We start from the raw sequence: 21,273 nt of genomic DNA on the forward strand, positions 1-21,273 counted from the left end.
GTCCAAATTGCCTAGTGACTAAATAGTAGCCAGTGATCTTTTTATTTCTTTGGGCTCCCTCTGGGAGCTGCTTCCTGCCTGACCTGCCTTACTTTCTTTTCATTCACCCCTTTTTCAGACAAGATCTCTGAAAATTCTTAGTGTTGACAAATAAGTAAACATAGCTAAATTAATAAATTCACTAAATAAGGCATGAGTGTTGGTCTGCTTGGCTGCTGTACCAAAATCCAAAGAATGGCTGGCCTATACAACAAACATTTATTTCTCAGAGTTCTGGAGGCTGGGAAGTCCTAGATTAAGGTACTGGCTGATTCATTTTCCTGGTGAAGGCTCTCTTTCTTTTGTGCTGATGGCTGCCTTCTTGCTACATCTTCACAAGGGAGGGAGAGAGAAAGGAAGTGTTGGTCTGTCTTCTTTAAGAGAATTGATCCTATCTTGATATCACCTAAACCTAATTACCTGTCAGAAGCCCCACTTCCAGATCCCATCATATTGGGAGTTGGGGCTGAAACATACACATTTTGGAGAAACAGCATTGCTGTTCCTAATAGCATTGTTCATGTGTGCACTTCACCTAAGCAGAAGGTGTTCTGACATGTAGAACTAAGTTTCCCAATTTTCTTTAATAGGCGGCTACCTACATTATGTGATTTTAGGGGAGATATATATGCTTCTATTTCTTCCTCAAATATTTGTTTCCCACATATGACTCACAAAGTCTCAAACTTTCTAAAATTGAAGTCATTTTTTGCCTCGATATTTTCTATTGTATCTAGTTGCAGATAATTTTTTGTCATTGACCCCTTAATATGTCAGCTGCTTTCCAGAAGGGTAGGAGAATATGCAGATACTATGGTAGGGATGGATACATTGATCATGGGGGTTGTCAGAGCAAGCAGGGTCCAGCATGGAAATGGAGATGATGAGGGGAATAAAGAGACTAGGGACTAAAGGAAGACTTTGACACAGCATTGCTGAAGTACCTCCACTATCTTCAGTAGAATGTAAGAGAGAGGATTAGTATCAGTTAACCTGACTTAGGTATTTATGTGTGTGTGTGTGTGTGTGCCCATAGTTGGACAAGGTATATATAAGATCCCCGGGATTACAGGCCATAGTTAAAAGAGAGAATGACCTGGTTATCTAGTAGCCACCTTTGGGAGGGCTATTCTTAACCTTCCCACATAGAAAAGCATCTGGGCTCGTTGCACTCAGAAAACAGACAAGAAATAGCCCCTGGTTGCATGGTGTATTTAATAACATTAGTTAGCGTTTGCTGTATACCGGGTGAGTACCAAGGAATCATTACCCTTATTATCATTCCTGTTCAGTACACAGGAAAGTGAGGGGCTGAGAATTCAGTTGCCTTTCCAAAGCTCCAGAGGTGGCAGATGTGGGATAAATGCATGAACCCAGGCCGTCTGATTCTAGAGTCTGTGTTCTTAACTGGTAGGAAAATTAAAAACAAATAAACAACACATACACTAGGAACATAGGACTTGTAGAAGACTCAGCTAAGAGATGAACACGGGGTGCTGGCCACCTGTTGGGATGCCTCCCCAGGCTTTGCAAGCTTTAGGCTGGAGGAAGAGGTGGCATGCCACTGAACCCTGTAGAGTGAGGATCAGAGACCAGGGAAATGAGCGTGGAGAACATGTGAAATAGCCGATCAGTGGATGAGTGAATAAGATACACAGACAAGCATCCCCAAGATAAAGGGAATATAAACAAGACCCTTGCGCAGAGAATAGGTTCCATATGGAGGAATGGGAGACTGGATGCATCCACCAATTAGCAGGAGAATAGAATAGCCAGATTGACAACGTGGGATGGCGTGACAGGGTGAGCTCGAGAATCACGGTAATCAGCCACACAAATTGAGCTGTTCACAGACACAGGAACTAAACATTAGACCGGGGCTAAAAGAAACAAGACTATTGGCAAGAAAATATTCTAGAATAAATATGACACCTCCCTCCTGCCATTCCTCAACTCAGCTGGACCTGAGTGTTTCAGGGAGTGATAAAATAGTCATGTCTAAGTTGTGGAGACAGCCTGGCAGAAATCAGACAGGAGAGAAAATGGGCTGGGACCCTCTAGGCCTGTGTTTATATGGAAAAAGAAAACATGTAGAGCTTCTCACTGTGAGCTAGGACAGGGTTTGCTGACTGATCAGGCTCTATTTCTTAAGACACAGTCCTTAGATTTAGTAAGGATTCTTTCTAGCTGCTTTTTCAAGGAGCAATTTTTTTTTTTTTTTGAGAAAAGTTTAGCATGATTTGAGTAGTCAAAATGTCATAGGAAAACTCTCATCTCCATCGGCCTTCTACTCAAATACAACCATTTGCCAAATCTTGGCAATTTTCTTCGTGATACCTCAGGGTTTTTTTTGTTTTGTTTTGTTTTGTTTTGTTTTTTGGTTCTATATTACAACCAGCCAGTTCTGTTCTTAGTTCTTATCTGTTTGAGGTAAACTTCTATCTGCTCCGAATCCTTCCACTTCTCTACCAACCTTTGAAACCTGACTTTTATCGTGTTCTTCAGTTCAAACAAAACAAAAAAGAAAGCCGACTTTCCAGGGCTCCCTATTGTCTTCAGGATAGTGACTACCTAGATTCCTCTGAATGGAGATTTTGACCTAGTTCCAAATGTGGGCCATTAATACTTGAGGCAGAAAGCCACAGATACATCTTTTTATTTTTTTAATCTGAAATCTTGGCTTATATTTTCCCGCCTGCTGGGATTTCTCTCCCCATATCTCTGCCCAAATCCTATCTGTGCTCAAAAATTAAATCTAATCCTATATGCTCCATAAAGCCTGAAATATCCCAGCCCCTGTCCTATTCTGAAACTTATAGCTCTTATTGGTGCCATTAATTACTTTAGGAATTAATCCTCCACTGGCCTGTGATTTCTTCCCTACTGTCTCAGATCCTATTCAGATTCTGCCCTTATTCAGTGCTGATGACACCAAAGCTTCTTTAATGCAGACTTTGTCATCCACAGGACCTACTGTGGGACCTTGTACCTAGAAGACACACTAAGTATGTATTGATTAGATATTCCGGGATTTCAGCAGCTAACCTCATGCCTGGCTCAGGGTCTGTGTTTTGAACTAAATATCCTAGATGATACATTTTGCATGGATTTGTATGGCATTGACTTTTCCTCAGAGAGTGGCTTTGCATGCTCATTGTTGTGGTGAGAGATTAGACTATGTTCAGTACTGAGAAGTGGAGTGTGGTGCATCATTATTGTTTGATAACAACACTGGAGGCAGTGTGAACGTGTCAAGATGATTATAGCATGGGCCTGCTATATAGTGGCTCCGCATCTTTTCTTCAGACAGGTTCCTTAATGGCTTAAGTCCTTGGTGTTTTAATTGGTGAAATGGGAATAATAATAATACCTACCTTACTGAGTTGTGAGTGTTCAGTAGATCATGTGTACAATCCTTGCAGCACAGTGACTTATCACAGAAAATGCCATGTATAAGATAAAAATAGTATCTGGTTTCTATATTATGGCTTATAGTTTATAAAAATATTTTCACCTCTAGGAGGCTCTAGACTCATTCTTTTTTTTTAATTTTTATTTATTTATGATAGTCACACACACACACACACACACACACAGAGAGAGAGAGAGAGAGAGAGAGAGAGAGAGGGAGAGACACAGGCAGAGGGAGAAGCAGGCTCCATGCACCGGGAGCCCGACGTGGGATTCGATCCCGGGTCTCCAGGATCGGGCCCTGGGCCAAAGGCAGGCGCTAAACCGCTGTGCCACCCAGGGATCCCTAGACTCATTCTTTTTGCCAAGAGCTTTTAGAGAAACTATATATGTCTGTGTGCATGTGTGTATATAATAAAACACATATTTTAATGTTATATATCTATAATATACATATTATATATTATTGTGACATTCATGTATACATGAATACTGTATATATCATATGTACCGTACTTATGTGTATGCATGTATATACATTGTGGAATGTATGTGTATATTACATGTATGTAATCAAGTGTATATACACATATATAAAAGAAAGAGAATCAGAGAGAAAACAAATGCTGTGAGTTATATCCCAGGAGCACTTGTGAACGCTCAAAATCCTGTGATTTAGATTTGCCCGAAAGTGCATCCTCTTCGTGAAGAGCTGGATGGCAAAAGGCTTGTTGGTCAACTGCTCTGATTTCTTCAAACAGCTCTTTGCATCCTAGGAGTGTCTGCTTTCTCCTCGAAATTTCTCCCAGTGTGCTTGATTGCTGAGGAGAGAGCTAGGGGGGGGGGGGGGGGGCGGGTGAGGGAGGGAGGAGAGAAGGAATGAGAGAATGGGGAAAGAAAAAAAATAATAAGACGCTCAGCAAACAGCAGGAGGGCCAAAAAAAATATTTAATCCAAACAATGAATATTGTCATTTCCTCCCACAGTCTGCATTCCCGGTCATCTTCCACAGGCAGGCGTGGGGAGCCAAGACATGCCGGCTGCCTGGCACGGGCGTGCGGGTGGCGGGGCGCGGGGGCCAGCACGCGTGGCGGGCTGCGGTGGAACGATCCCCTGGCCAGCCCGGGCCAGCCTCAACCTCCCGTGAACTGCAGGCTGGCCAAGGAACCAGAAGACAGGGACAGAGGGAAGGAGAGGCTCAAAGGCAGAGCTGCACCCCGGCAGTCTGCCCTGGGCTTTCTTCCAGGTGCTTCTCCAGCGCTTTCTCCCAGCTGCAGGTTCTCCACCCCTGGCTTCAGGTGTCCTAGGCCTCCCGGAGCCCCTGGGTGGGCTCTGGAAGGGAGGATGCTCCACTCCCAGGGGTGGCCGCCTTGCAGCCCAGCGAGTGGCCGGCCACAGCGGTGACGGGGCCAGGCACATCCCTCCCACTCGGCCACGTGGCTGCGGTGGCCTGAACTCACGCTCCCAGTTCCGTTCTTCTGAATCGTCAAGTTTGGTTCTGTAAGGATCAGGCTATACCAACCTGTACCTGGAAGGTCAGGCGCAGCCACTGGCAGGTGATGTTTAAGAGCCGGGAGGATAGGGAGAACAGATCATCTCGGGAGGCCAGGGAAGGAGAGGGAAGGAGGGCGAGCTCCTTATCTCGAAGAAGGCAAGGCAAGAAGAAAATACTCTGGCTTCTTAGTTTAGAAAGTCTATTCTGGCGGGGGAGGGGGGTGTTCCATGATGCTCACTCACCTGTCGTTGATTGTGAACCTGCTGCTCTGTGTGACCTGTTGCTCCTGGGAGGAAGCAGGAGTGGGGGAGGGAAGGAAGGAGTGTCCCTGCCCTACAGAGTTCAGACCTCTTCAGAGTTTCTGTCCCTAACCTTGAAACGCAGTAGGTCAGCTCCAATTAGCAGGAGAGGAGGCAGGAAACTCCCCCGGCACAAACAGTTGCTAATCCATTCCTCTGTTTAAGAAGAAAGTCAAAGGCAGCACAGCAGGACCCTGGCAGGAGGGCCTGCAGGCCACCTCTGCCACCACCACCTTCCCCAGACCCCATCCAAACAAGAAAGACAAAATCACGAGAATCCATCAATGGGCCCATCGGGCTGGCTGCGGAGAGGCGGATGAGGTCCGATGATGTGTCCTTCTTAGTTCTTGCTGGGAGCCCAGGCACAGCCTCTGTTACATCACAGATACCAGGACTCTGGGAGAACTGCATCTTGGGAAGCGTTACTGTGTGGTTGGAGAAGGAGGGAGGGCAACAAGCACAGGATTAGGAGTCACTGATACAAAATCTGGACCAGCTGCTCCAGAGACAAGGGCAAGCGTGGGGGACAGGAGTCAGACTATTGGAGGAGAAGAAGAAAGATTTGGAGGTTTCTTTGTTTGGGACATGGAGACAAGCTATGGCATAGAGGGGCCTGACAGTGACCTTGTGATTATGGAGATGTGAAGAAGGAGTAGGGACGGTGGCCTGGAGCAGAGCGCTGGGCACTGTCACAGTCTTGTGCAGTTTGGTAGAAGGGCCATGGGGGTAAGGGCCAAAGGCACAGAGCTTCTTAGCAGGCGTGCGGCCTCCAGGTTGACTCCTGACTCCTGTCAGTAGCAGTGGCTCACAACCATGGCATTTCCCAACAGATGGGGCAGACCACAAATGTCAGGAGGGCTGCCTCGTTCAGTCCTTGAGCCTCTAAGACAGTGTGACGAGGACCTGAGGAGGGATGTTCTCTTCTGTCTCTATCTCTTGGGTAGTAGAGCCCTAATTCTGAGCCACCGTTTCTCTGGCACAGATAAATGCAGACTCTACCTGAGTGCACCCCTGCCTTGTCTTCAGAACTTGGGGCTCCTACCCTGCCCCCGCCTTGGGGTGGGTGAGAAGCACCTGGCTCTGTCGGGCCCAGAGGGGAGGCTAGTGGGAAAGCAGGCTGGTGTATGTTTGTAAGTGAGGTAGAAGAGTCTGCAGCGCTGGGTCTTTATTTGCAGTGAAATGAAAGGGGCTGCTAGGAGGTTATTTTTGGCTGAAAAGTAAGTCACAGAGAGTCTTCTCACTTTCCTGTTTTCCTGTGGTGCACGTCAGGGAAGAGGTGTCTGTGATGTTTGGGGTTTTTCAGAGGCTAAGATACTCCAGTCACCACTATGGTTTTGAGGAGAGCCCTGGTTTCCAGAAGCCAGTCGCCTCTCCCACTCTGTTTTTATAATTTCCAGACCCATTTCCCTTGTCACCTGACTCCTTCGTGACTCAGATGGTGCATTTGTGGTGAAAGTGAATGGGGCAGGAGGCGCAGGGATGAGAGCATCCATGGCTTTGACTGTAAATTGTTGCTGGTACAATCTTGGAGTTTTTCTGACCAGAGTCTCTGTGGAGGGAACTCAGACACCAAACCCACAGCAGTAAAAGCAATGGTAGTGTTCCTGCCACCTTCATAAAACTAGGATCCCTTGAGTACTTACTGTGGACCAGGGACTGTGTTAAGTATCTCACCTCCATTTGCTCATTGACTCCTTACAGCAATCTATGAGGTAGGTGTTATTCTCACTCACCAGCAAGGATACTGCTGATTTAAAAAGTCCAGTAATTTGCTCCAATCTAAGAGTTGGTAAGGAGCACAGCTGGGATCTGGGCACAGGTTTATCTAACACCATATCCCATGCTCTTAATCACCGGACTGTACAGCCTTGATCATTTTCCAGAGCAGGAGGTATTAAGCCCTTTGTACCTTCAAGCCAATGAAAATCTTACAGGAGAAAGAAGTCATTTGGCCTTACTTTGTTTGCTTTAATTTTTCCATCTCAATTTATCCCAACTATTTCTTTCAGAAGAATTGATTTTTGCACTATTTGATTATTTCTATTCCAAGACTGTGCTTTAGTTTTGGTGTCAGACAGAGATAAACTGTTTATAATCCGGCTTTTCTTTTGGACCCTATAAAATGCCACATTTGCTTTTCCTTTTTTGAGGGTCTGGTAGATTGCACAGGCAGAGAGATTTGAAGCCCTACACAGAAGCTCCATGACTTTACATGGACCAGTAAAATACAGTAGACCACAGGACTACAACCCAACTCCTGATCACTCTCTTGGCCAACCAACGGGGGGCTTCTCTCTGCCCATCCAACAGAACATGTGTCTTCACTGCCTTTCTTTGAATTACATCTTGCTTGTCTATTGTTTGTAGAGTAGACCCTTGGCCTTCCAAGAGGTACTATTTGCAGTTTCAACTACTGTCTGGTAGCTTAGCAGATCCTTAATATCCTAGTGATCAGCGGATTTGCATCATCTAGTCTTCAGGACTGGTAGGCAGGAACAGATCTACCAGTGCCAAGGGAGCCAAGTTACCTGTGCCGCATTGCTGGATGACTGTGTCATTCCATATCAGTCCTCACAAACACAGCCTTCTCGTTAAAATACTAACAGCATCACTTACAAATTACCCTCCTTGCAAAGACCTAAGACCTGGGCCCCTATTCCCAATCAGCTGTTAAAACCGAACCACTTGATTACAGATATTTGCAAACATTCCTAAGACAGCCATGCTTTCACTACCTTCTTTCTGATCTGGTTTTCAGATGCTTTTTGGCTTTGGCCTCTGGTAATTTTTCTTCTTTTCTTATTATCCCAGCTCTGGAGTTAAGAGGATATCATTAAATTTTATCCAACACTTTTAGATTGTTTATAGAAGGAGAACTTTCAGATGGTACATTCTGCTGTCTCTGCCCACTTGTAGATAAATGTATACCAATGCTCTGTACATAGTAGGAGAGGAATAATGAAAAGGAGGGATCTGGTCACAAAATAAGCTAAGGAAATTTAGTTAGCTACCCTCATATTTATTCATTTATTGAGAATCTTCTGTGGCATCAGACATTGAACTAGCAGCTGGTACTATAAAGATGGTTAGTTAGACTCTGAGCCCTTGATAATACAGAGTGTTAAGTCCCAAAGAATCATATTTGGATAAAATATACCATGGTAATGCAAAGGCAGGGAGGACTCTCTGGGTCCAGGAAGCCAGATGAGATTTTCCAGAGGAGGTTGTATGGAAGAAACTCTTCCTGCAGAATCCATCTCAGGGTATCTATTTTAATTTTACATTTTCCAGGAAGATTGTTGCAAACCCACAAATGTGAGATCATTGGCACCCTCCCACCCCAAGGGGTGAACACTGGAGGAGGGGAACAGCTCCATTTCCTCTTTCCGTCAGATGACTGCAGTGAGCAGAAAAATATCTGGCTTTAGCATTCTGGGACCCAGAAATAAATGTTTCTGGGTTGCAGGCATCTGCTGATGGGATGGGAGCATAGTGCTACTTCCTCCTGGGGAAATCAGCCTCTAGGAAAATATGTGCTGACCAAGCCCTGAGGCCAAAAGGAGTGATAGTGCCAGGTAGCTTATTTGGGATAAACATTGATCTGCAACTGAGAAGAGCAGAAGTGAAGTTATTGGGGTTCAGGGGAATTAATACATATACAGCCCTTTTTTGCTTGTATATTAGATCATTGGGTTCACTTAATTATTAATTTTACTGTACCTAAGCCTTTTTTTATAGAGGTGCCAAAGGAATTTAAATTACCCTGTATTCCCAATAAATTAAAAAATTAGTGAAATCGTCAGATAGTGGTAGCATGCTATAGTAGAAAGGACATCAGATCGAGAATCCAGAGACCCTATCTTATTCCCAGGATTGCCACCACTAGTCTTACCAACAAGACATTTCTCCTTTTTTAAGGCTCCGTTTCATTTGTAAAACAAAAGTTCCAACCTTAGAACTTCATGTAATCTATGATCCTTTAAAAAAACAAAAACAAACAAACAAACAAAAAACCCCAAAAAACCAACAACAACCAAAAAGCAAGTAGTGTTCTGGTCACGAAGGGTTCTTGAGAGGCCTCAAAGACCTCACAATTTTCACTTGTGAAATTCTAAGAGCAACCTTGCAGTGAAGCCTAGGCATTGTAGACATGGGATAAAAGGAGAATGAGAATGAGACTGGAGACTCAGGCCAAGCATTCATTGAAAAGCCAGAAAAAAAAAGAGAAACTTGGCACACATTCTTGTATATATTTATGAGAGTTTCCGTCTATTGCAAGGACTCCACTGGGCATGGCACCACAGCTTCCCTGGAAAAGGGCTTCTTTGGCTGTGATGTAGCCTCATCAATAAGAAATGGATGTGGGTCTGATTTGTCAGACCCACATACCAAGAGGGTTTTGATGGGAAATGACATGGGAAAAAGAAAATAGTGTTAAGCATTAGGCATGAATGGTGATTAGCATCTTCTCCTGGTCTGAAACATTCCTCAAGATGATAAATCAGGATTTTGCTCCATGTCTTACCTGTAGGGGTATAGTAGTCACTTTTGGCTGAGATCTAAGTTATAGGTTAGCAGAGCAGAACATCTCAAGTTCAAAATTAACCTTTCTAAAATATCAGTGTGGTCAGGAATTCTGTTGCAAGCTATAGAGAAAAATGTTCTTCATATAATTCAAATAATAGAAGTGTTATCAGCCAGTCAGTAAGCATTTATGGAGTGCTTTCTGAGGATGGGTATGTGATAGGCAGTCTGGGACCACCTGTCTCACCCTATTTTTTTCCCTTACAAGTTTTCTCAGGCTTCTCCTCTGAATCATCCAGTCCCAACCTCTCCACCACAGAGCTGGTTAGAGCAGAGTCAGCCCCTGAAAGCTCTTACAAATATCCCCAACCAAAATCTGGATTAGGTACTTCTCTCTTGCCCACACCCCTTTGGAGCATTTATCATCATAAGCTATACTTGTTTATGATGGATTCTATCAAGGACTGGAACCATGTTTGATTTATCTTTGTATCCCCATAACAATGTGTGGCACATAGAGGTATGGGATAAAGGATGTTGAATGACTGAATGAATGACTATATCCATAGACAATGAATAGGGCTACCATCCCCATGCCTAACTTTCCAAACAATCTTAAACAGAAAATAACATAACATGAAGAATATAGATAACATAAAGAAGAAATTTACTTTTGAGAAGTTTCTGAAGTCGTACAGTTTCCATAGTCTTAGAAGCATACAGGCTGACAGCCCTTCCAATTTCATCACTCACTGATAGACGTTTATATGGCTGCCTCATCTTCCTGGAACACAACTAGCTGGCCGTAGATATTATCAAGCTCATCATAAGAAGAGAAACCTCATGTCTCTCTCAGGTCTAGGTATTTAGTTGAGGTATAATTCTAAGAAGCTTGACTCATAAAGAGAGAGAGTTTTAGAGGCTGCTCACTTAGTGAAAGGGTAAGTAGCCCAACACAGAGAGTCTTCCTGTAAATGAAAATGAAAAATGTTCATGTCAATGACTTTGTATTCTATTAAACTTATTAACAGTCAGGATAATAGGAATGTTTGTTTGTTTGTTTCTTCTGACAAAATGGTTAAAATTGAAAATGAAAAAGTGTATAGGCTACAGGTATTTGAAAAATAGGAAATAGGCTACAGGTATTTGAAAAATTCACTTATGTGAAGCACTTCATTTGCTGATGTTATAGGATAAATGAGGTATATGTATAGGTAGTAAAAATTCATCTATGGACATGCTGTGCAGAGAAACCAAGCCTAGCACCCTCCCTTAGGGGAAGTTTCCTACAGCAAGGAGTGATGTCCCCAGTCTGATACCTTTGCATTATTGAGATTTTGATCTAATCTACATTCAGTCTTCAGATGCTTTAAAAACTTTGGATCAATGAGTCATTTTTCCCTTCCCATTTTTTCCATTGTAACTTTGGACTCAAGCTGTCAAGCTTCCCAGGCACATGTTGCCATAGGAGACTCTGTTTGTTTAGGGTGGAGTAGTTGTTTTTGGCAGGTTGGGGGAGGAACAATTAATTCTAATAGGTATATAGTAAATTAAATACTTGGGTCTTTCCAACCTTTTCTCTGATTTTCTGCCCCTTTTTATAAATTCCCTTTATTTTTTCCCAGATGGCCCTTTAAGAGCAGAAAAGAAGCAGTTTCTAGAAATCATGCTTGGGCTATAGCAGTAGACACCCATTGGGAGCTAAAGAAGGTCACCTAGACTATTTTTGCACTTTTCAGCCTCTCTTCCCTAGTGTTCCTAAGATGAGAAGCCATCCTTGGAGAAGACTTTGGAAAGAAAGATCCCCCTGCATCCTTTATTAATTCATTCAAAAGTTTAAGTTGTTCTTACAAAAAGGAAGATCTCCCTTTAGTCCTCCATACCCAAGACCATACTTTTATATGTAAGAAAAGTATTTTGGGTGCTCTTTGGATTTTTTATAGACAATAACATGAAAAATAAAGAAGGAACAGATTAAGTTTTGCCAATGAGTCAGTCAGGGTTGGAGAAAAAGTAACAGATGCAGTGTTAGATGAGGAAAATATACTCCACCAAACACTTGAAAAGAGGAAAAGAAAACTCTAGGGGGGAATCTCAGTAGATGTATCTGGTCCTCCTGGGAGGACCCAAGAGCATTTCTGAATGCTAAGGATGTAGCTAGCTATATTTCGACTCCTATTATTTGACTGCAATTGTAGCCTCAAGTCCTGATTGTTCTGCAGAGCCATTCACTCCAGTGTGAAAGACAAATGCTCATCTCAAAATCTCTGTCTTTTATCCCATTGAGGCCCATGTTGAAAACAGAATTCATTTTTACTTCTTGCTCTCAGATGAGTTTGCTGTACAGCTGTGCAACAGCTGTGGAGTTCCACCCCACAAGTAGCAACTTTTCAGGGATTGGAAAACTGGTATACATCTGGAATGATGTTCAAATGACCTCAGGATCCCATAGAATAAATCAAAACATTGAAGTAATGATTTGGATGAGCTCGTTCTGATGTAATTCAATTGCTGAAAATTATTTAATGGCTTTTTTTTTTTTTTTTAGTTAAGTGATCTATCTCATCAAAGCACAATGAAGTAGGGAACAGTCCCTCTATTTGACATTTAAAGAGAGTGGGGGGAGAGAAAGTGATTTAAATGTGTCAACTGGAAGGTGACCTCAAAACTCGAAAGTCTACTATATTGTGGTCCAAAGAGTTTGACCACAAGATGTTTCCTGAGGCTTCGCAATTGGGCATCCACTCAGGATGAGAAGCAGCCAATGTGATTGAGTAGGTGGGCTGGCTGGTATGCTCCCCAGGATGCAGTGGGACACTGTTTTTCTCCAGGAGTGGTTCTAGGGTAACAATGCATGGGGCTCCTGGGCTATTTTTTTAACCGCTTGTTGCTGTTCTTATCATATATTCCCTTTTGGGGAGAAACACTCCATTAACTCTGGTTTGGCCTGGGCCCTTTTCCCATTTTGGTTTCTGTTAACTTGTAGCAGTAACAGGAATGAATGGGAACAGTTGAGCTTTCTCTTTCACCCTATGTCTAGCTGCTATGCAGTAGGTAGCTGTACATGTAAGTTTATTTCTGTTCCAGCACTGGTGTCCCAAACTCTAGGACCCCTGCATTCTGGACAGACATCATTTGAGTTTTCATAGCATACCAGGACTACCAGGGTTTCTAAATACAAGTATTAGGAGAAGAGGGTGTGTGTGGGGGGGTGGAATTATGGCTCTTACTCTGGGAGAAGCAGCAGAAAGTCAGGATGCATAACTTCTAATCCCAAAGTCTGCCTGATGATAGCTATGCGACCCCGGGGAAGTTTTTGTCATTTCTATGCATCTCCATTAAAGCCAACCTTGCCTGCAGCACAGCTTTTCCTGATGATCAACAGAGTTAAAATGTATGAAAATATTTTGTTACCTATTTTATATAAAGACCTATCACTAATTACAAAAAGGTGAAAAAGTTGATCAGGGAGTTTAAGTGAACCATTCTGGATCCTAGGGTTGGTCAGAAGCAGATGTTGCAGGTGAAATGTGACAAATCCTTGGGTCCTTGGTCTTGAGACTTTTCCATTTCTTGAGCATTTTAGGTCAGTTTGTATCCTGCCCCTTGGGAGTGGTCCCATAACATCTCTTGAGTTCCATGGATTATGGTGGGGATGGGTGGGAGAGTAGTACAAAGCCCAGTGAAGCTGTTCTTAGACACTGACCTCTCATATCCTCACCAGCCTTTCCAAGCAGATGGGTGGTGTGACACCATCAACAATCGGGCCTACTGCCACTATGATGGGGGAGACTGCTGTTCTTCCACGCTCTCTTCCAAGAAGGTAAGTGAGGGCACCTGCAGGTAACAGGCGGGGCATGGGTGCCAGAAATAAAGGCAGGGGCTTTGGCTGGTTCTCCTTCATTCCCTGTCGTAATTGGTTTTTATTCAGTAGTCAGGAGGGAGTTATAATGAACAAACGTTTAAGCTTCAATGGTGACAGGATTAAGGGCAGTGATTTTAGGTGAGGTTGTTAGAAAACACTAGTTCCCTAATGGTTGGTCCTGGAACTCTTCAGAAAAGCCATGGCTTTAGCTACTCAGAGACTCATGTCTGCTTATCATGTTCAAGATATACCTCTTTTGGCAGGGAATTATGGTCTCTAATCCCTAGGGAGGCAGATTTACCAATGAAGTGGTATCTAGTTATTAATCTTTGTAATTAAATTAATAATCCTATATGGTATATTATAAGCATACTTCAAGTTTCTGCTGAGTGGCCACCACAAGCTACCTGGAGCATTCCTTAGACCACATCCAAGCAGTAGTCTTTTTCTCAGTTCCTTTTATCTCTAATTTTCTGGGCTCTATTAAATTGGCAGATACGCTTATGCTAAAACTGTGAAATTGAATAGGCTGAAATTTTGCTATAATATGGATAAAAAGCCAAGTGCTTCAAAGATATTTGATGCTAGCTGGTCAATTTGATGAATCAGAAATATGCAAGTGAGAGTAAGTATTTCCTTCCTTGTACATGTCTCCACAAGAGGTCACACCTATGTGATCACCTCTACACAGACCTGAATACTATGGCACCTAATGACCGATATTACTGATATATGCCAGACACTGTTCTCACCACTTCTATGAATTAACTTATTTAATGCGGAATGCTCAGGGGCTCATTGGATCACTGTTCAATTTGGCCCTCTTTTGCTCTAAAAAACAATAAATCCCAAACCAAGAAAAACAGATCAAGAGTTTGGATAACAGGTCAGAAATTATGTCAACTAGTTATTTTTCTTACTTGCAAAAAACAACTGGTCAATGATCCCATCTCTACACAGGAAGATATGACTACTTCAGAAGAAAGCAAGCAATTCTTGCCCCATCTCCATCTCACACTCAGTAAATTTAGGGTTTGTCTTTAATAGATTTCAGTGCCTATAGCCAGCATAAACTCGAATCAGGATTGAAAAAGCACTTCATGGGGCACCTGGGTGGCTCAGTCAGTTGACCATCCAATTCTTGATTTCAGTTCAGGTCATGACCTCAGGGTTGTGGGATTAAGCCCCACATTGGCTCCGCACTCAGCATGGAGTCTTGTGGACAATATCTCTCTCTTCCTCTGCCCCTTCCCTCTGCTTGCCTCTCTCTCTCTCTCTCTCTCTCAAATAAATAAATAAAATCTTTTTTTTTTTTTAAAGAAAAGGCATTTTATCCCCCTAAATCACATTTTACCTCACATGTGAAAATATGCTGGAAAATTCTCCCAAATAACACCACCCATTCTCCAACCCCCTTGTTCAATCACCAAGCTCATCTCTTCAGTATACTTGAGGTATTAAATGCTGTGCTTATCCATTCTTACCTCACTTGATTGTCCATGCCCAAAGGGCAGCAGCATCTTTGCCACTTTTTACATCATGTCCCCCAAAATGCCCAATTATCTCTGGGGCTGGTTATGGACACTCAATAAGTATGTTGTCTGTTGGTGCTGTAGTCCAAACAGGTAGAGATCAACGTTTGCCAGATCATTTTTGGCACAGAGTAGGGCTGATTATATAACAGGAAGGCAATCCAGCCACAAACAATGGGTAGAGAGATACATTGTTTCACCAAGTCAGAGTACATCCTGGGTTCAAGGTGGGCAAAACTTCATGCTTTTAAGGTGGCAAAATGAGGGGATCCCTGGGTGGCTCAACAATTTAGTGCCTGCCTTTGGCCCAAGGCATGATTCTGGAGACCCGGGATCAAGTCCCACATCAGGCTCCCTTCATGGAGCCTGCTTCTCCCTCTGCCTGTATCTTTGCCTCTCTCTCTGTCTCTCATGAATAAATAAATAAAATCTAAAAAAAAAAAAATGGCAAAGATGATCTTATGGCTCCAAGAACACCAAGAAGTAGGTAGGAGTCATACAGCTACGCTGCATAGCCTTGGTTTTCCAGATAGTGGTGTCATGACCTTGAGTTAAGTCATTCAATCTCTCTTGGTCTTCCCTCTAAAAAGAAAATGCTAGCATTCATCTGACCTACTTTACAGAGGTTTTGTGAACAGAATAATGGCAACAAAAACATTAATAGTGGTTTTTTACATCAGTGATTATATTAGAAGTAGTAGTAACATGTGTTATAGGTGCCTGGAAATGTGTGTTTTATATCCATCATTTTATTTAAATCACACTGACATCTTCTGGGGTAGTTACTGTTGTCCTTCCACTTTATATAAAAGCGAAGTAAGGAAGATTTACCTTGCCCAAAGAGACATGATGTGTAAGTGAAAGAACTGGGTGTTAATTTCAGTTCTGTGATATTAACAGTAATCCTACACTTCCTCTGGGACCAAGTGAGAAAAGCAAAAGCTGGTTGAAAAGTATGAAGCTTGGCAAGAAAATGGTTATTTCAACTTCTCTTTGATTTCCCTTAGGTCATTCCATTTGCTGCTGACTGTGACCTGGATGAATGCACCTGCCGAGACCCCAAGGCTGAAGAAAATCAGTAACTGTGGGATCAAGCCTCTGCTTCCACTGCCCTGGAGGCAGTAAGAAAGAGAGGCCTCCACAAAAGGAAATAAAAGATGAATGAAGAAGAAAGGTTGTGAAATAAAGGAAGAAAGAAGAGCATGAGGATCTTATAGACATGCAGGAGGATGTTTATAGGTGCCAACTGTTGCATCAAGTAGCCCATGTAGGGAAGAATCACAGGCAAAAGTTTCTTCAAAGAGGCAGTTAATTAAAAGTGGAAGGAGAAATATGATAGATATACAAGGACCCTCCTCCCCCATTTATATTCTATTCAACCCCATCCTCAACTCTTGCCCTGTTCCCCATTCTGCACCCTGTCAGCCGTTCAGCCCCACCCAACTTGTACACCAATACCAAAATACTAGAAGAGAAGTTGCCAGGGACACTCTGTAAAACACCCATTTTGAATGAATTGCCATCTTTTGGGGTTCATCTACTTTAAACTGGCTCCCTTTCTTTTGTGTAGTCTCCTTTAGTAATAATGAGGTTAGTCATTAATTCTTTATAAGTATTTAAACATAATTATATAAATATATTATATATATTATATTTTTTGCTGTCTACTAAGCTAAAAATTATACATTGTGCCACACATGCTGCTGTGAAGTTCACATCCAAAATGAATACCGAGGGTTGGAGTACAGAAAGACCAGTGGTTCTGCCATCGTTCTATGGATGGGGGTTGGCAGGTTGAAAGGGAAGTGGTGAAGGAGAGAGAGAGAAAAATTAGATGGAGTTCTTGATCCTAACCTATCAGCAAATCATCTTTTCACGAGTAGGAAGCTAGGCCCAGCTTGATGAGGGTTGGAATGATAACGTGAAGAGGCATGGCAATTTGGGTGGGAGTACCCATTGTTGCTGGGTCCAGAAGAACCAGACGGTGGTTCTTGTGTATATCCAAAAAGAATATACTCACTACTTTTCACTTCTCAGAACTCTTAGTTGGAGTTGGTGAGACCCAGGAGTCTCTACACTTCCACACGTGCCTATTCCAAGTGTGGCTCTTACTGGCCAGTCAGTGAACAAGTTTGTATGAGGGCTTGTTTTCTGATTGCCAGGATGACAGGAACTCACACATTCCTCATTGCCTCATGGCCTTTGATCTCTCTCGTTCTAGGTCCCCAGACCTGGCTACCATTCACAGACACATGATCAGTTGTTGATTTTCTGAGGAAAAAATGTTATGGACATGACATAGGGGAAAAGTGGGCGGAGATGGAAGAACAGGCGGAGATGGAGGAGCCAAGGGAGGCCATAGAGATGGGAGAGGTCAGGGGTAAATCAGAGCCCTGGGCAGGAGGATGAAATGAGTCAAAGAGACTTGGAACAAGGCCAAGTCATCCAAAACAGGGCAGAGGGGACTCCTTCAGGCAATGCAGAATCTGAAGTAAATTGATTCAAGTACAACCTATCAAATCCATGACCTAGAGATTTTGATTTGAACAAGCTATGGAAACACGTGGAGCAAGGGTGACACTCTGTGGGAAGAGAGAAGAATTTCAACTATGTAGGGTGCATTTCGTTGTTATCCTTTCTTGTTCAATAGATGGACTGGGGTAAAATGACCACATTAACTTGCCTTTCCTTACATCCCAGGCTTATGGTCTTTTTGCACGTGGTCTATTGCAGTTGTTTTTGGTAAAAATTTCTGGATTAGGCCTGGGGAAAAAAGTTAACTTCTTGCTCAGCACTTCTGTTTGTTATCTCAAGAAGGGCTGGGAGGCTTTCTTCCCTCAAAGCTTCCTCTCCAGTGGGAGCAAAGAACAGGCCAACATTAGAGTGCAACCTTGGTCTCTCTGAATCATCTGCTCCTTGGTCTGGTCACAAGTTTTCTACTCTTCCCACCAACACTGAAGCAATGGCTTTGCAAATAGGAAGAATAAATATTCCCCACCGTTATCTTGAGCCAGACTTCATGGAGAAAGAATAATAATCTGGAATGGGATAAAAGGAAGGATACACATATTTATCTCTAGGGATATATAATGAGGGTAGCACCATCACTGGGGAAAGGAAAAAGCAGAGATTTCCCATCCAAAAAGTTCTTGTCCTCTATGTTTCTAGCCATAAAGAAACCTAGATACCTACTGTTCATTGTCTGGGTTCACATTTGGTACCCCAAAAGAGAATAAATATTTCTAGGATTGTAATAGGTTTCAGTATGGAAAGGACAGTGAAAAAGGTTTTAGATCCTCTACTTTTTTTTTTTTTTTTTTTTTTACAAAGTTGTAAAATTGTTTTCTTGGGGAGATTATCCAAATTCTTGGAAGTGCATCAAGCTCTGTGTCAGGCAATCCTGCCTTGTCTGAGACTGAGGCAGCAGAATAGGGATTGTGGGCATTGCCCTGCTCAGGAGGTCTACAGCTCCCCCATGGGGTCATGAGCCTGTGGTTCATGCCAGTATGGGTCTGTGCTCAGTCTCTTCATAGAAGGAACAGTGAGAACATTTCTCTGTTGTACTGTTGTTTACAAATTTGTATTCTCCATTAGCGACATCTGCAATCTGCGGCTGCCCTGAGAAGGCAGGAGGGCAGTTTGTGTGGTGTGTGGAAAGCCCTTCTGGCTGAAGGTTGCCCGGCCCTCATCAGCTCTGGCCATTCAGAGATGGCAGGCTCTTCCAGCCCTTACCCCTGGGGCCTAGTGTGTTGAGCTCTCATGTCACTAAGAAAGTGGAAGGCCCGAGACACCATGATCACAGATCCCCAGGAGATATCAACTCAAACTCACTCCATGTGGTGGTCTACTTTTGGCTGCTTTTACCCATCCATGGGGTCATGGAGGACCTCTCCCACAATCCCTTCTTTGTTCCAAAAATCACTGCTCTTTTTTCTCTAGTAATTAAGGGCTCTGGTGTCCAAGTTGCCTAGGACTAGCTGACTAATGGTTAGCGTGACAGTCTCCAACCAGAGAGATGAGAGGACAGAGTAAGAAGAATGGGCAGCTGGCAAATCTGCACGTGAAAGTGAAGAGTTATTCTTGATTCTCTCCTTTCCTTCCCTGCATTACAAAGCATTGGACTTGGCACTTCCTCTACTCTGTGAGATCACTATTGAGTGCATCAGTTAGCACCCGAAGGGGGATGGCTTGATTGGGAACACAGTGAAAGGAGCTGATCTACTGTATTGTAATGTAAAACAGCTACAGCCAGTTATTTTGTAAGATTATAAGATGTTCATTAAAAAATCAGCACAGAAAATATGAAGTGCTTTTGGTGTCTTATTCTTTGTGTAAATCAACCATCACTTCCAAATTGCTTTCCATTTGCTTGTGCCAGACATCATCATCATCAATTAGTTGATTGATCATTTCTCTCAGTCATTTATAAGTGATTTGTTAAGTAAATGGCATGTGCAGAGAAAATAAACATGAAAGTTTATGAGAAGAGATGACATGTACCAAAGCAGAGCACACAGTAGTGATGTCAGGTGTCTCGTGAGTTGTAGACATAAGGCCCAAGAATCATTAATAGTTCAGAGGAAGTAGGTGTCACTCCTGGATGCCAAAGATACATAGCATTTGAAGATGGTCTGAGAAGGAGTCATATCAGTTTGGTAGACAGAAATGGGAAAGAGGAAGAGGATAGTCCAGGCAAAGTAAAGAACAGGAATGAAGATGTGGAGATAGGTTTGGGGAAAGCCTGGGTGATATTGGACATCACTGAGGCATCCAGTTTAGCTAGAAGGTAGAACTTAGCTAACATGCGCTATGCATTTGGCAAAGATAATCTTATTTAATGCTCACAACAAAACTGCAACTTCCATATTCTCATTTCATAGATAAGGATAGCAAGTGTCAGTCCAATGAGGAAAGTTCCTTGAGTTTCATATGACTGGTCTTAATCCTGATTCTGTGAGACATCAAGATGCTAGAAGGAAAAGAAAAATGGTGTTTAATGGGATGTGAAAGGGAAGGGGGAGAAGTGGAGAGAAATGTCAAAGACAAGGTCTCTGTATTAAGCCTATACACCCATGAAGATCATCATCACTGACAGAAAAGGAAAGCCTTTTGAAGAAAGAGCATATATTTGCTATTTGATAAAATCAGTTTGAGGGCCAGATAGATTTCAGTTGGAAGTTTCCTATGAAGTAGTGTTTAGCACACTGGGAGGAGACTTCCACAGCTGCGGGCAGCTTGGCAAGGTCTCTGGTCATGCTGGGCATCATCTGGTGGCCTGAAGGGCTGGGTGGTTCTCCAACACACCTGCTAGCCATTTGGTAAGGCCTATGGGATAGATAGGTGGAAATGTATGTTTGGAATTTAGGGGAGAGGCTTGTGATGAGAAATAAACATTTGAGGGTAAAAAAAAACCTCACATTTTCTTTATGGTTCACAAATTGCTTTCTTATGCTTTCTTGCTACCTGTGGGCTAGGCACAGCAAAACCAGCTTTGTTTCCATTTTACAGATGAAGACACTGAGTGTGAGAGAGGTCATTGAAAACTTTAAGTTCATATAACTAAGTTCAGCTTGGGATGGGAATCCAAGTTTTCTGTTCCCCAGATGTAATGTACTTTCCACTCCATGATGTTCAGCCCGCTAGGCCCAGAGTGAACCCATACTCAGTTGAAATGGGAGAGTTAAATGTCTTTTTACCTGTTTATGTTTCAAGGTACTCATTGGTTTCCTTGTGGCTTTGTTAGTAGCTGATGGTAGGAAAACTGAGAGCAAAGCTTCTAGCATACTCTTCCAGGCCTCTCGCCTCATGCCAGGCCCTGAGTATAAGCAGATGCCCTGCACATGCCAGTTAGGCCAGCTGGACTGAGACATCTGGCAAGGCTGCCTTCTCCCTAATAGCTTCCCCAGGGATAGTCCTGGAGAGAGACTTTGGAGCTCTGGTTTCCATTGACTGACAAACTTAAATGACATGATGAGTCACCCATCAGTGGGAAGACTCACTACTCTTAGATTCAGGCCAACCAGACGACAAGGGGCTTAGCATGGGGAGGAGGGTAATGAGAAGGTTCTGCATTTATAAATAGCTCCATGACATCTCCAGAGCTGGCTT

General features: G+C 43.0%; 1 protein-coding gene across 2 annotated transcripts in view; it reads left to right on the plus strand.

The window, feature by feature from the left end:
- The window catches only part of PAPPA2 (pappalysin 2), a 456,471-nt gene extending 437,004 nt beyond the window's left edge, over window positions 1–19,467 (plus strand). For both annotated transcript variants that reach the window (XM_072830732.1, XM_072830733.1), the window contains 2 exons: window positions 13,493–13,591; window positions 16,173–19,467. In XM_072830732.1, coding sequence (XP_072686833.1) covers window positions 13,493–13,591; window positions 16,173–16,247 — 174 coding nt within the window. In that variant the 3' untranslated portion in view covers window positions 16,248–19,467. The remainder of the gene's footprint in view (window positions 1–13,492; window positions 13,592–16,172) is intronic.
- Window positions 19,468–21,273: the final 1,806 nt, after the last annotated feature.

Source organism: Canis lupus, chromosome 6 (genome assembly GCF_048164855.1).
Source record: "Canis lupus baileyi chromosome 6, mCanLup2.hap1, whole genome shotgun sequence".
Taxonomy (NCBI): domain Eukaryota; kingdom Metazoa; phylum Chordata; class Mammalia; order Carnivora; family Canidae; genus Canis; species Canis lupus.